Source organism: Ambystoma mexicanum, chromosome 8 (assembly GCF_040938575.1).
Source record: "Ambystoma mexicanum isolate Mex_15411 chromosome 8, UKY_AmexF1_1, whole genome shotgun sequence".
NCBI classification, from domain to species: Eukaryota; Metazoa; Chordata; class Amphibia; order Caudata; family Ambystomatidae; genus Ambystoma; species Ambystoma mexicanum.
In genome coordinates, this window is record NC_090929.1 from 755,135,372 (window position 1) to 755,151,496 (window position 16,125).

Below are 16,125 nucleotides of genomic sequence, written 5' to 3' on the forward strand. Positions count from 1 at the left end.
TAGTACAAATCATGCGCTTTTCTAAACATGCTGCTGCGTGTTTAAACACCCAAAATAAACAGATTGCAAAAATGCGTGTCCTTTCTTCTTTTCCCACAAACCAAGACCAAAGCACTGCTCAGGTGCAGTCTATAGGGGGCCTATATCAATGAAAGGGGGCCACTGGGCTTACCAGATAAAATAAACATCGTAGGAACGAGGAAGTGGAGATGAAACAATGAACAGCTGATCAAGGATTTGGAACCGGTAGTGCGCGCAAGATCAGCCGCCGATGCAGAAACAGCTGATACATGGAGAAGGTGCCCTGAGAGCACATGGTCCACAGGACTTGCAGAGAGACGATGTTCCTGGTTAAAGGTGCGTGCAAGGAGCGCAAGATCAGCAGGCCTGAAGAAAAACAGCTGATCAAATGATAAAAAGGCACACACACAGCGCGTGTTCAGCAGGGTGCAGGGTCACAAGGTGAATCCGAGAATCCAAGGTGAATAATGAGCCGGAGGTGGACTGCTGTGAAAGTAAAAGTGTGTAGGAATTAGTGACACATCTCCCATGCCCTACTGTTATGTGGTTAAGTGAACTTTGCCACTGGATCGTAACTGAAATCAAATTCAACACAAAATTGCATTTAATTTTATTTCAACAAGTGAACAGAAAATTGTTTTCCAACAAATTACATATAAAGTATTATTGAATCAAAATAACATTACAATCATTTTAGTAAAACTTCCACAGGAAGATTTGTAAACTTTTAAGTACTTAAAATTCGGAACGAAGTATTCTAACAAGTGCAATATTGGTATAAAAGAAATACGTCCCTAAATATAAAATAAACATTTGTGTGCAATCCCCAGTTCAGGGAACTGAAACCGATCTTGGTGCAATTCAACAAAGTAAGGAATGTAATAGTTGCATTATATTAATGTACATACTCCTGCTTTTCAAATGTAGATTGCACAATTGCTTTACAGAGCATGTCAAACGAGCCAGTTAACATTTTTCAATCACGCTATGATGAGTACATTTGGTTATTACCACACAGACAGAATTAATGTGCAAAGAAACCAAACCTAAGCAAAAAGGCACGATTTATACTAGTCTTGACTTTCCAGGACTTTGAAAACTTCATTTTCCTTAGGTGGTGTAACAGTCTTCATTTGGTCTGAGAATAAAAAAAAATAATAATTGTCAATAGCTACAATATAATAGCCCTTAGAGAATAAAGTTGGGTATAGCTACACATTGCACATTTATTAAAAGGTGAAAGGCTTTCAAGGTTAGAATTTCAATTTCGGCAGCGATGGGTGCTAGCTAAGAGTTCTCAGCATTCATGAGATCAATCAAGAATGGAAACAGTGGAGCAATCCATTTAACTAAACTACCAGCAACAGATGTTAAATGAGCAGGACCCGCCGCCACCTATGCAAGTCCTAGATCTTTTAGTGAATAATACAGGATGTTTTGATGTGCGCTCCTACAATACATTATTCGAATAGGAAAAAAGATTCTATACCCTTCCAACCAAGATTATGGGACTGCTGTTTTTTGCATGGAGTGCTGGCGCGTTTGGGGAGGGCAGGGGAGCGGAATCTCTGCCTTGCCTACTCCGTATAGTGGAAGCCTCTAATACTTGCACATTTCTTGGAGGACTGTCTTTGCAGGTCAGACGGCTCTAATATTGCAGTATTTAAAACATAAAATGTTTTAGTTAGGGAGGCTAAAGACTGCTGTTTGGGCACAGTTTTTCTCTCCAGCTCATCTGTGTTGGGGCTGAACAGCTCCACCCCTTGAAACGGCAGATTCAGGAATTCGCTCATGCACGTTTGTTGAATTTGGTGGCTGCTGCACCTACGACCGTACCCCTAATTGCTGTGTCTAAGTAGTCCTAGGGGCCTCCATGAGGTCCAAGGATACCAGGTGAGCGTCTGGCAAGCCAGAGTGATGCGCTGCTTGAAATTCTGGGGGTATGAGTTTGTCATGGGAACCGTCAACCTTCAAATTCTGGAAAGAGCTGGTGACTACGACTGTTTGCATTTGCCTGTTTTAGTGAGTCAGAATCAGGAGACTGACAAGGTGGCATTTTGATTAATGTAACTTATTTGAACACAAACATGTACTATCCTACACTTCTCTAGCCGAATCTTAAAATAAGAGCAAGTCAAAAAGTTGTTTGTCCGATGTTTCACTACTACAAGTCTGCCCAGCAGGGAGAAACCTGCCCTAAGCAGATTCTGCCCCTATCACTTCCTAAATGAACAAACAAAATCAGCAGCCATTTCTTAATGAAGATTGCCAAAGAATCCTTGGTGATAAATTAAATAATAATTTTAATATATATATATATATATATATATATATATATATATATATATATATATATATATATATATACACACACACACACACACACAGCCACCTAGCAGTGCATGTACATCGATGTACATAGCCCATTATAGCCTATGAGCCACTTCATTGTGTAGTCCCTCCACCTCACTTTGGTCCTTTATGGCCCCAGCCAATGAGGTGGCAGGGCTTAAGCTCCGCCCCCGGCAGCCATCTTCAGATTTTGAACCGTAGAGATTACAGTATGATGGATGCCGAGCATAGGAGCAGCCTCTCAGGGGAGGCGGGCGGGCGCATGTGAATCTATGAAAGATACCAATGCTGGAGAAATACAGTTACAGGTAAGTAACTAAGACTTCTCCAGCATTGGATCTTTCATAGATTCAGATGCTTGAATAGAATACCAAGCAGTTAAAACATGTCACCATTATAAACAGATATGCATAAATACAGAAAACATATTTCTGATCAAACCTTTACCATGCAGCAACACAACGGTTACATACTTCGGGAAAGGTGGGAAAGGAGGCTGGTCCTACCTTATACAAAGAGATGGCGGAGCACTGCCTGTCCAACTGCAGTTTCTTTGTTGGTATCTTCAGTCAGGCAGTAGTGTTTTGCGAAAGTATGCAGAGTGCTCCACGTGGCAGCTCTGCATATGTCTTTCAAGGCCACCCCTGCGTGGAATGCTGTTGACGCCGCCCTTCCTCTGGTGGAGTGCGCAGACGGCGGTCTAGTTAAAGGGTCGCCTTTCAAAAGACGGCAGTGGGTAATACAGGACGATACCCAGCGTGCCAGACTTTGTTTAGATATATGTTGGCCCTTGGTACGGCCAGAGAAGGAAATGAATAGCCGGTTTGAGGAGCGGAACTCCTTGGTTCTTTGCAAGTAAAACTTCAACACCCTAGAAACGTCTAGAGAGTGTAATGTCCTTTCCGCTTCCGAAGCGTGATTCTGGAAGAAGGTTGGTAAAATAATGCGCTCAGTGAACGACATCTCCGAAAAGTACCTTGGGGAGGAACTTCGGGTGAGACCTTAAGATGACGCGGTCCTTCTGGAACAAGGTAAACTGAGGTTCCGAAGACAAAGCTTGCAGCTCACTGATCCTTCTGGCCGATGTGATGGCTACCAGGAAGGATGTCTTCCAGGACAAGAATTTCATATCGCATCTATGTATGGGCTCGAAGGGAGGTTGCATGAGGGCTGTTAAAACGGTGTTGAGACTCCAGTCCGGAACTGGTGTAGATGTAGGCGGATAAGTACGCAACAGTCCTTTCAGGAAGATCTTAATCGCTGGTAAGGAGAGTAAGGCTTGAGTCTCCGCGGTTACTGTGTAGGCCGCTATGGCTGACAGATGGACCTTGGTAGAGGACAGTGAGAGCCCTGATTTTGCCAGGTGCAACAAGTAGGGCAGCATCTGATGAACCGAGGCCGTGAGGGGATCGATCGCAGAGGTCTCGCACCATTTGGAAAACCTGGTCCACTTCCTGGTGTAGGTGAGTCGCGTGGACGGGGCTCTAGCGGCCCTGATGATATCCCAGCATTCTGATGGTAACTTTAGGTGCATCAGTTTACGCTGCTCAGGAACCACGCTTTGAGAGACAGGCTCCTCGGGTCGTGGTGGAGGACCTTGCGGTTCTGTTGTGTCAGTAGATATTGATGTGACTTGAGACGAATCGGGATTTTGCAGGATAGAGGTCGCGTCGGGTACCAGACTTGCCGTGCCCAATCGGGTGCAATAAGAATCAAGGAACAATCCTGTTCTTTTACCCTGCGAAGTACCCTCGACATGAGGGGAATGGGTGGGAAGGCGTAGAGGAACTTTCCCGACCAATCCACTGAGCACGCGTCTCCCAGCGATTGGTGTTCCGGGTATCTTGAAGCAAAACTCTTGCATTTTTTGTTGTTCCTGGTGGCAAAAAGGTCGATCTGCGGATGGCCCCATAAGGCAAATATCCGTTGGGTTTCTCTTTCGTCCAACTCCCACTCGTGTGACGCTGTGTATTCTCTGCTTAGTCTGTCCGCTAGGACATTGTCCACTCCTGGAAGATGCTCTGCCCTGATCTGTATCCCGTAGCGCAAGGCCCATGCCCATAGCTGTTGGGCTTCTTGCGACAGAATCTGAGACCTTGTGCCTCCCTGCTTGTTTTTATAGTGCATGGAGGTCGTGTTGTCTGTCTGGACTGTAAGAACTTGACCAGCTATAACCGGTAGGAAAGCTTTCAACGCCAACCTTACGGCCCTGAGCTCCAACACGTTGATGTGGAGCTGGGACTCTTGTGCCGACCAAGATCCCTTGGTTTGGAGGTCCGCAAGATGAGCACCCCAGCCTGATAAGGAAGCGTCCGTCCGCAGCAGGAGGGTCGATGTCGGTGCTTGAAACGGCATTCCCTGCAGAAGATTCCTCGGAGCATTGCACCATCGAAGGGCCTTGTGCAACGTCGATGGAATCTGGACAATGTCTTCCCAGCCTCCGAAAGCTTGTTTCCATTGGTGGTCCAGAGCTTCCTGAACCGGTCTCATGCGAAGCCTGCAGTTCGGTATGAGGAATATGCATGAAGACATCATGCCCAATAGGGATTTGTAAGAGCGTACGGATGTTTTCTCTTTCTGTAGGAAGTTGAGCGTAGAATCGCTGCTACTCTCTCTGTGGATGGTCTCACCCTGGGAATGCTGGTGTCGAGATCGGCTCCTAGGAAGAGAGCTACCTTGCTGGGAACGAGGCAGGACTTCGTCTGGTTGATGGAGAAACCTAACTCTTTTAGGAGGTTGACCGTCCTCGACACTGCCGAACGAGCCTTTGCAGCTGAACTTGCCTTTATCAGCCAATCGTCCAGGTATGGAAAAACGTCCATACCTGCTCTCCTGAGACTTGCCGCTACCGGTGCCAGGCATTTCATGAAAACTCTTGGCGCTGATTTTAGTCCAAACGGGAGCACTTGAAATTGAAACTGGAGCCCTCCCACTGTGAACCTGAGGAACTGCCTGTGTGCTGGATGGATCGGAATGTGGAAGTATGCATCCTCCAAGTCTAAAGTGGCCAAGAAGTCGTGCTTGTTTAACCAAGGTAGCACCCCTTGTAGAGCTACCATCTTGAATGTTATGCGCTTGATGAATTTGTTGAGCGCCCTCAGGTCCAAGATGGGTCTCCATTGACCGTTTTTCTTTCTGACGAGGAAGAATCGGGAGTAGAAACCTTTTCCCCTCTGAGAATAAGGAACTGGTTCTACTGCTGCCTTCTGGAGCAGTTTTTCCACTTCGGACATGACCTGTCTTAGCATATGCACTCTGCGAGATGTTGGAGGCAGGGAAGGCGGTTGGTCCAGAAATTCTAAGGTGTGACCCTTTCGTATCACCTGTAACACCCATTTGTCCGATGTAATTGACCGCCAGCGCTGGAAGAACTGGCTCACCCTTCCCCCCACCGGGGTGTGGCGAAGGGGGAGGGGAAATTGGTCGTCAGTTTTGCTTGCCTTGCGACTTCCCTTGGGCGGAGCCACGTCTGCCTCTATGGGCGTATCTGTTGGATGACTGATTTATTGTCTTGGTACGTGCCGCCTTGTGCTTTTTGACCATAGGAGGAACGACTATCCCCTGAACTTGGAAGATGAACCTCTAAAGGGACGAAAAGACCGATGGTCCTTACTTTTGTCCTTTAAAGAACTGATGGCTCTGGCTGTGTCAGTGTCTGTCTTGATTGCCTTCAAATGGTCGTCTATCTTTTTCCCAAAGAGATCTTGGCCGTCAAATGGCATGTCTAGCATCTGCGCCTGAACTTCAGGTCTAAAGTTAGTAGCCTTCATCCAGGCCTGCCTTCTGAGCACTGTGCCGTGCGCCATCTGCCTGAAGCCTGATTCGGCCACATCAACTGCTGCGTCGATCATGTGATCCGATGTTGCTTCACCATCCGCGATTATGGATTTTGCCTCCTCCTGGAGCTCCGGTGGTAATTGTTTCGCCAAGTTAGACATGCGGAGCCAAAGCTCGCGATCGAATCTTGCGGTCATGGCCAGTGCATTACCCGCTCTGATTGTAAGTGATGCAGAAGATACTTTCCTGCCCATGGCTTCCAATTTACGTCCGTCCTTATCCGGTGGTGCCGACAACGGTGAGGAGGGGTTGGCGAGTTTCTTTCTGGCCGCCACTGTAATAACTGAGTCCGGTTTCGTATGACCCCTTAAACAAAGCGGTGCCAAATCCGGAGCTTTATATTTCTTTTCTGGCCTGGACACCAACGCCGGAGTCGATAAGGGCGTAGATAGGATCTTGGATCCGGAATCCCAGATGGTATCGAGGAGGGGAATTGTGGTCACTGTCCTCCTTAGTTTGTCCCTGTGCTCATAGAGCACTGATTGCCTTTCCTCCGAAGAAACCTGAATTTTAAACAGTTCTGCGGCTTTACCTATTATGGTGTGGAAAGAGACGAGATCATCCGGTGGTGAGGCCTTGCCCGGCGAGTCTCTCCTCCTGGGCTTTCCTGCTCTGGTCTACGGTCCCCGCCCTCCGCGTACAGCACTAATGAAGGGAAAGCCACCCAGCGGTAGCTTTTGTTTACTACATCTGGCTGGCTTTTCCTTCATTAGTGCCGCAAAAGCAAAAGCCAGCACAGTAGGGCATCCATTTCACAAAATGGATGCGCCCATGTGCTTGCCTTTGCGAATTTTGAGCTTGAATAGCTCAAAATTTTACATAGGAAGTTTTAAAAAAGAGAATGCTAGTATTTTTTTTATGTTGCCTATTTTTAAATAAAAAAATTACTAGACCATGCCTTTAATACTGCGTAAACACAGCCTGTTCATTTTCTTCTTTTTTTTTAAAACTTAAACTCGAAACTTCATCCAACATGGATCTTCTAACCAGATCAAGCTCGGTCTCTACTACATGTCCCATGAGGCTCCAGATAACCTGTAGTCCCAGCCTCAGTGTGAACCACCAATAGGGCTCCCCCTCACAGTATAAGTCCTCCTCTGCCTAGGTGCTTTCCTCTTTTCTGTTGCTCAGCCTGATCTGGTCTTAAACTGCTCCTTAATGAACGGTAACTTTCTTCCTGTCTTTCCTTAACGAGGTTCTCCTGACTCGGGAAGAAAATTGCATCACTCTTGAATTCTTCATCTCCTCTCCTTAAATGAAATTAAAAAATACATATATTAGGGTGGGGAATTCGCTCCCTATTCCAAAGGAAAAAACCTCATGTAAACGAATAGACTTCTATACTTTACAGAGTAACACTCCCTTCGGGAGGGATAATGATCGCCTCTGTGTCTTTAATAGAATCAAGACTTCCTGCACAATGCGCTTTGGCAATCTTCATTCTATGACAAGACCGGAGGCGATCATTATGCTTGTTCAAACCTTTCAATCACCGCAGATGCAATGTTCGCTAGCGGCTTAAAATAGAAAGCTCTGAAAACCGAGTCACTAGACCAGTCTGCAGCCTTCAGGATCTCCTGCAGCAGAACTCTGGCTGCAAAAGCTCCGGAAGCCATGGATCCCCTGGTCGAATGAGCCCCAAATACAGAAATATCAATGCCAGCAAGTTCCATCATTTCTTTCACCCATCTAGCAATGGTAGCTGGAGCCACGGCTTTATAAGGCTTTCTTCGCGCAATAAGGAGCTGAGTGACTCCGTGGGGTCCAACTGCCGCTGTTGCCGCTTCATAGCATTTAATGCATCACGCTACGCAAAGTTTACTGTTGTCTGGGAAATAAGTGTAATTAATTACCTTAGAATTAGTCTTGGTACGCTGCGCCAGGTTAAACGCTATGCCCTCTGGATAAAAGATCTTTCCATCTATCTCTAGAGCTTTAACATCAGAAACTCTCCTGCAGGAAATCAAACATAATGTGGCGAGCTTGCCTGACAGCTGCCGATTCGATAACAGGTCATTCCGAGGCCATTGTTCGAATAATTGCAAAACCTTGTTAACGTCCCATAGTGTTGAATATCTAGGTAAAGGTGGTTTGGTAAGTTTCACGCCCTTAATGAGTCTAGTTATTGTTGGGTGTTCCCCCACTGTTTTTCAGTCTATATGGTCGTGCCCTGCTGAAATGGCTGACCTGTAAACACCTACGGTTCTGAAAGCTCTACCGCTAACTGTCAATTCTGCTAAGAAGTTTAGAATATGCTCTATAGGGGCTGAAACGGGAGAAACACCCCTCCCCCTGCACCATCTGTCCCAGGCCTGCCAAGCGGAATCATAGCTCCTGATCGTGGATGGAGCCCACGATACCTTGATAAACTCTGTAGCTTGTTCAGAAAGGCCTGGCAGGCACCATCTACGCCTAAACTTTTGCACGCCAAGAGTTGCAGCGTCTCGTTCTGAATCAACGGGTGTGCCTCGCCCCTCGGACTGACTAGGAGATCCTTCCTGTGGGCAATCCTCTGCAGGAAATCCATTGAAAGTTCCATCAGAACTGGAAACCATGCTTGCGATTTCCATTCTGGCGTCACTATCACTAGCTCCGCTCCTTCTCTGCGAGTCTTTGCTAGGACCCTCGCCAGCATCACGAACGGGGGAAAGGCATAGTGAATGGGTCCCTTCCAGCTGTGCATGAATGCGTCTGTCCCGGATGCTCCCAGGTCCAGCCTCCAGCTAAAATATTTTGGCAGGTGGGCATTCAGTCTCGATGCAAACAGATCTATACCGAAAGGGCACAATCTCTGCTGCAATTTCTCGAAGACTGATTCGTGCAGCTTCCAGTCGCTGGAGTCTGTCAGGTAACGGGAGTTCCAGTCTGCGACTGTATTCTTTGCTCCCGGAAGATACTCTGCTTTCACTGCTATCTCCTTTTCCAAGCAAGCATGCCAGAAATCCTTCGCTAATTCGGCTAGCATCTTGGATTTCGTGCCTCCCAGCTTGTTGATGTACCTCACTGCGGAGATATTGTCCATGCGCAGGAGGATACAGCATCTCGCCTGCTCCTTGGTGAATGCTTTGACTGCAAACGACCCTGCCAATAGTTCTAGGCAATTTATGTGCATATCTAACTCTTCTTTTGATCATTTCCCACCGGTCTCGATAAGACCGCATCTCGCCCGCCCGCCTGTTCTGCTGGCGTCGGATTCTATGACCATCTCTGGAGTGTCTCCGAAGATGGCTCTGCCATTCCAGGCCTCCATGTTGCTTAGCCACCATTGAATTTCTGACTTGCTGTCTACGTCTAAAGGAACTAGGTGATGGTACCTCCATCCTTTCTGTAGGAATTGAATCTTGAGCCTCTGAAGGGCCCGGTAGTGCAAGGGCCCTGGAAATATCGCTTGTATTGAAGCTGCTAGGAGACCCACTATCCTGGCTAGATTGCGAAGCGATATAACCGGCTTCTTCAGAGCCGTTCTCAGATCTTTCTTTATCGATCTGATCTTGGCGACAGGAAGCTCTAGAGAAGCTTTCCTTGTGTCGATCACAAAACCCAGAAATTCTATTCTCCTGCTGGGTACTAGTTCCGACTTTTCTATATTGATGAGAAATCCTAACTCTGCAATCAGGTTGCTTGCCCATTTGATTTGACTTATTAGTCTCTCTCTGTCCTAAAAAAAATGTCGTCCAAATAGATCATTCGTATGCCTTCGTCCCTGAGGGCTGCTGCCAAAGGTCTCATTAGTTTCGTAAAGGCCCACGGGGCTGACGCTAGCCCGAAAGGTAGTGTCTTGAACTGCCACTTCTAGCCCTTCCAGAGAAATTGGAGAAACTTGCGATCCTGGATGGCTACCGGGACTGTCAGGTATGCATCCTTCAGATCTAGCCGCGCTAACCAGTCTCCTTTCCTGAGCAGATCTGCCAGCAGATGGACCCCTTCCATCTTGAAGTGCTTGTAGACTAGCCAGCAGTTGAGCTCCTTCAAATTTATGACAGGTCGAACTTTGCCCTTCCTGTGCACTAAAAACATGTTGCTCAAGAAACCTGAGGAATGCGGTTGTGCTCTCTATGGCTTATTTCTGTGCTAACTCTCGCAACTCCTTGTCTAGCAATGACGCTTCCGTCGCTGAACAATGCAAGCGCGGAGGGGGGTGTTCTCTGTTTGGGGTAACTCACAAAGTCTAACCTGTATCCCTGCGCAGCCTGAAGCACCCAGGCATCTGTGGAAAGCTTTCGCCAATTGTGCATAAAAAGCGCGGTTCTGCCCCTTACTGGAGGGTACTCGCTGCGCACACTCACCTGCGTTGTTCGACTGGTAACTGGAGTAACCTCTTCCTCTTCTTCCTCTAAATCCTCGACTTCTATCAGGGAAGAAGGCGTCTTGCTACCGCGATTCCCAGTATTGGGCTCTCTGCCCTTGTGGCCTTCTGTTGGAGTTAAACCGGCCGGTTGAGCGGCCCCTGAATCGACCGGCCCCGGCAAAAACTCGCCCGGGGAAAACCTTGATAGCTGACCGAGCCTTCGAGGGCAGTATATGTCCCAACGAACCTGCTCATTTCTTTAACGAAGGTCTCTCCAAAGAGTAGACCTTGCGCTCCCTCGCCAGCTTCGTATGAGGCTAAATCGCCCAATTTGTTGTCTATCTTGAGTAATGTAGATCTCCTTTCCGCAGAGATTGCCGAATTTGCGTTTCCTAACAGGCAAACGGCGCGTTGTGCCCAATTAGCCAGGCTCCCCAGTGTCTTTGGCCCCCTCAGCGAGGTCCATGATTTTTGCTAAGGGCCCAGTCAGGTCTAGCACTTTATCCTGGCATGAACGCCAGGCCCGGTCCATGCCCTTTCTTATATCCTTATTCACTTTGGAAACGAATGGTCTAATTCCGGGGTCTCAGTGACTTTCCCGCTTAACAATGGTCTGGGGCATTCTGCTCTGAGTCTGAACCTTGTGTCTTTTTCTAGTGGTTTACGTATCTTCTGAGCCATGTAAACCGCCACTCTTGGTGAGGGGGTCCATTCGGTGGAGCGCGGGTGCCTTATAGACTCCGGCTCGAACATATCAGATAGGTCTTTGTCAGGGGTAGCCTCCACTGCGCTGGCTTTACTTTTCTCTGCTTTGGGCAGTTTGAGGTCTTTCTGCGCCCAGAAGGCTCTCGTCATCTTCCACTTCATCTTCACCTTCCTCCGACGAGGCGCCTTCGATCCCCACATTTCTGCCCCTGGGGTCTGTGTACGAGGCATGGCACTGCTGATTTGGCTAAGAAAGCCTCTTTAAGTCTATAAAAAGCATCAGCTGCCTCCTGGGGCTGTTCATCTAGTCCCCTGATAGAGCCGGGGGGGGGAGGGAGGGTTATAAGAGTGTTTCCTCTTCCGGGCTACCTTACACCCCCTATTAATATCTTCCAGAGGTCTTGTGGAGGTACCTTCCCCTGGATCTTCATGCCCGCCAGCTTTAGTGCCTAATAGACACTCCAGGACCTGGAGTCTGTCCTGTATCGGTTGTACCCCTTGAGCTACTGCTCTGACCAAAGAGTCTCCCAGCACTCTTTTGAAACTAAGTGAGAGATCTCTCTTCTTCTTGCACTTCCTCCTCCTGGTCATAGAATTCCTCCCAATATTCTTCCCCTATAGCTGGAATCTTGCAGGGCAAAAAAGGGTGTCTGGAATCCTCGTGGTCTGGGAGTCTGTAGGAGTCTATCTCCTGTATAAATATAGCCACCAGTAAAACTGATTATAAAGTGTGCCTCTGGAACGTGGCTGACGTATTCAGCGGCGTGGGGGTTCCGCGGACGAAGAGATTCTAGGAGGGAGGAATGTTGCTGGCGAACGCTCGGAAAGAAATTCGACCGTTGATGATCGAAACTCCTCAACGCGCATGCGCGACTCCAACGCGCCGGCAAGTTTACGGCGCCACTAGGGCCCGGGCTTCCGCGGCCTTCCAGGAGAGTGTGATATAATAGATCGATGAGGAGGCGGGCGGGCCCCTAGTGCGAGCGAGAACACTCGCGGGGCTCCACCTTCCTCCCGCTAACTTTCACTGAACGCAAACTCTCTCAAAAACGCGCCTATTACGAGCGCTGCTAAAGTAATACTAATGTGGTACTAATTAGGTACTAATGTGAAAACTAGGTATGCGCGCAGCTGACCATTAGCATGAAGTTCTGACAGAAACACACCACAAATGTTACATTTCTAACGAGAAAAACGTTAAGAGCTGAAAATCCACTTAGCTGTGTGAGCAACAAAAAGAAGAGGAAAGCACCTAGGCAGAGGAGGACTTATACTGTGAGGGGGAGCCCTATTGGTGGTTCACAATGAGGCTCGGACTACAGGTTACCTGGAGCCTCATGGGACATGTAGTAGAGAGCTTGATCTGGTTAGAAGATCCATGTTGGATAAAGTTGTTTAAGTTTAAAAAAAAAAAGAAAAGAAAATGAACATGATTTGAAAGGCTGTGTTTAAGCAGTATTAAAGAAGAATAAGCATAATGATCGCCTCCGGTCTTGTCATAGAATTATGATTTTGGTTAATTTCTGACCCCCATCATAAGGTCTCTGAATCAAACAAAAAAAGCACTTCAAGTCCTTGTTGGGTAAGATTTTCATATTTATAATTTCCCCCTCTCACCTAGTCTTTTTTACTCTTTATGGTGATCTGTATGTGTCTCCATAGTGTGTGTATGAATTTCTAGTTCCCTTTAACTTTTGGCTTCCCTTTGTAATTTCTCTCATCTCTTGGGCGAGTTACTGTTCCCAAGAAGGAAAGTGGGATGCCCATCCTTTACATTTTATATAGTGAGCCAGCACGTGCCACCTTTTGTGAAGTGCTGGGGAGATGCACTGTATCCCCTCTCACATTCCTGGTAACATTTTTGTTACAATTGCAAGTTTACTTGACTGGCTGGCGGCAGTGAACATTTAGACATTATGTGCAGGCTGTCAAATCTGCCAGAGTAATGCGCAGGATGGTCACCGTTCTGCTAGAATGGCGAGCTCCTTTTTTTGCCATTTCTCATTTGCTGGTTTTAGGTTTTGTTTGTTTTATTTATAAAGCGCTCCAGACCCAGGGTTAAAAGGGCGCTTAAAGAATAGTCTAACTTGGATTGTATGAGATCCAGCGGAAGGCAGCTGCTGGTGGATAAAAAAGGTCTGCAAGCTCCAATTAGTTTCCCGGTGTAGGCGGTGGCTGAAGCGGTCGTGTTTACTTGTTTTGTGAGGTTGGTATTGGAGTCAAGATAAAAACCAAGGGTTTTTACATTTTTAGCGATGGGGATAGTGTTGCCATCGATAATGATGTTAGTGTAGTCCGGGCTAAGTTTCTGTAAATTATTAAGTGATCCAACAAGGAGAAGAACGGTCTTCTCATCATTCAAGCAGAGGTCTTCTGCTGTCCTAGGTGGGAAAGACCTTGGTTGAAGTGGTTGTCAGCAGGTTTCCTTTTTATTACCTGCCAAGGCTCCAGAGTGTGTGAAGTCAAGAACCGAGGTAGGAGATCAAAACTCTGCAGCCCTTGGTCTTCCAGCTTGCCTAAAGGAACTAGTTCCTAGTGGGGGGCTGGCTGTCCTGATTGGACAGGCAGCCGGCCCAGTCTGTAAACTGCAGAAGTTATGCTGTAGTTCCTGGTAGTCTGATCCTGGAAGTTGCTTACAAGTCGACAACATTTGCCGAAGAGGAAGATAAAAAGAAAAGACATCCAAATAATTCCAGCAACTAGAGAGCCCGATTTGTAACCAGAGCCTGATGTAACTCTTCCAATTGACCTGGTGGTCCTGAATGAGATGACTCCAAAGGCTCGTGAGATACACTAGTCTCCGGACCACCTGCTAAACAAGCCGTCCCTCGACGTGCTGGGTCCTTGCTGGACTGCAAACCGCCAATACCAGGGGACCTCAAGCACAAGTGCAGTGCAATGTCTTAAGTCCGATTCCTGCTGAAACTTTAGTGGACTCCTGCTGGACCTCCAGAGACACGATTCGAATCCCTAAAGTCCCCTCACCAGAGTGCAGGACAGTGTGTGAAGAGAATCTGACCTGCAATATTTGTTCATCTGGTTCCGTAAAAGGGTGCCAAAACTACACAGCCGCGAGAAGCCCGACTAATCCTTGGTTGGAAGGCTCCTCTGGTGACTCCTGCTGCATGTTGCCACCAAGTGAGTTTCTTTCGTCACAAGACCAAGAATCCAGGGACCAGGTCCTGTGATGCTGCATCCTGAAGGTATCCACCCAGAAGCTCTTTTCTGCTGCGGCACTGTGTTGGCTTGGGTAATACTTACATTAAGTCTTGTGTGAATCCTGTGAGGCTGAGTGGGTGATTTGTATTTTTGGGACTTTCCCCATACCGTTCGATACCGATAGGGAGCCTTCTGTGACGTCCCAGAACCCTCAACTAACTCTAAAGTAAATACTTACTTGTCTGAAGAGTCATCTAACTCGGGCTTTCCTGCAACTGAACCCTATTCAGACCTGCATACAGCTGGCTCTTAAACCACTAGGGTTCCTCTTCTGCCTCTGAAAAAACAAAATGCTCTAGAATAGGGAAGAACTTCACAAGATAAGGCTCTTGTCTTGAGAATTATAGCAAGCAGGAAAAGTACTTACTAGAGGTTAGTGGGGTAACTATCTCTATAATAGAATAAGTTACAAAGTGTACTGAAGTTTATACTCAACTGTAAGTTGCTGGTTGCTACTTTAAAACCTAAATAAGTTATTTACTTAGAAATGTTTCACTCTTCTTAAAAGTAGAATGAACAAGTTACTTCTTACCTGGTAACTCTTTCGATTGGATGTTCCTCCAACCGTGCGTCGATGTCGTCGAGTCGATAGTCCCTCGAGGGTGACGTCATCGGGTGTATAAGTAGCACGCGCGGTGCCCGTTGGCCTCAGTTCTGTTATTCCCCTCTTTTGTGTCTGATCTTGTATTGTGTATATTGTGCCGGCATACAGGCATCAGCCTTGCGAGATTTGAGATGGCAATAACCCGGAAAAAAAATCTACAGAGGGGTAGGTTGGGAGGGCGATGAGGAATTCGTTGGAGGAACATCTAACCGAAAGAACATTACCAGGTAAGAAGTAACTTGTTCTTCGAATGGATTGTGTCCTCCAATGTATTCCTCATCTTAGATAGGCTCCCAAAGCAGTATTTTTGCACAGCTCCTCCGGAGGGGTCAGATCTTTTTTTTTTTTAAAGCCCTTAGATGGCAGAGTAAAGCACTGCTTTTCCTGAAGTTAGCTCCCTAGACTGGGAAGCATCCAGGTTATAGAATTTTGAGAAGGTCTGAAGCGAAGACCAAGTTGCTGCTTCGTAAATGGACCTTATAGGGACACCTCTTTGAAGGAATGAGCTCTTAACCCTTCAGGTGGGTCTTTTTGTGCTAGTCTGTAGCATTCTGAAATGCAAAGCACGATCCAGCGCGAAATTGTTTTGTTACTGATTGACCCAGCTTTCTTCCAGTGTAGCCTATAAACAACTGCTTGTCCACTCTAAGTCTAGAAAGCCTAGAGATGTAAAAGCTTAAAGCTCTTTTTGGGTCCAGTCTGTGTAGTCTTTTGGTGGAGGATAGAATGAGGGTAAAACTATTTTCTGATTTAAATGAAAATCAGATATTACCTTTGGTAAAAATTATGGTTTAACCCTCAACACAACTGTCCTTATGGAACACAGTATAGGGTGGCCCAGAAGATAGTGCCTGCAATTTGCTCACTCTTCTTGCTGATGTTAGAGCAACTAAAAATGCTGTTTTCCATGTTAATCTTAATGGACATGCATGCATAGGCTCAAAAGGGGCACACAAGAATTTTAATAGCAAATTTAGATCCCAAATCGGTACTTGAAATGGGTGAGGAGGAAACACATTAGTGAGACCTTTTATGAATTGTTTTATCAAAGGAATTTTGAAGTAGGAGCATTCTTCCGATGAGCGCTTGAAGATGGAAA

At 46.8% G+C, this 16,125-nt stretch overlaps 1 protein-coding gene across 1 annotated transcript in view; it reads right to left on the reverse strand.

Moving 5' to 3' along the window:
* Positions 1 to 619: 619 nt before the first annotated feature.
* Positions 620 to 16,125, reverse strand: part of HELLS (helicase, lymphoid specific) — a 588,544-nt gene continuing 573,038 nt past the window's right edge. Inside the window, exon 22 of the mRNA XM_069610592.1 lies at positions 620 to 1,159. Coding sequence (XP_069466693.1) covers positions 1,092 to 1,159 — 68 coding nt within the window. The 3' untranslated portion in view covers positions 620 to 1,091. The remainder of the gene's footprint in view (positions 1,160 to 16,125) is intronic.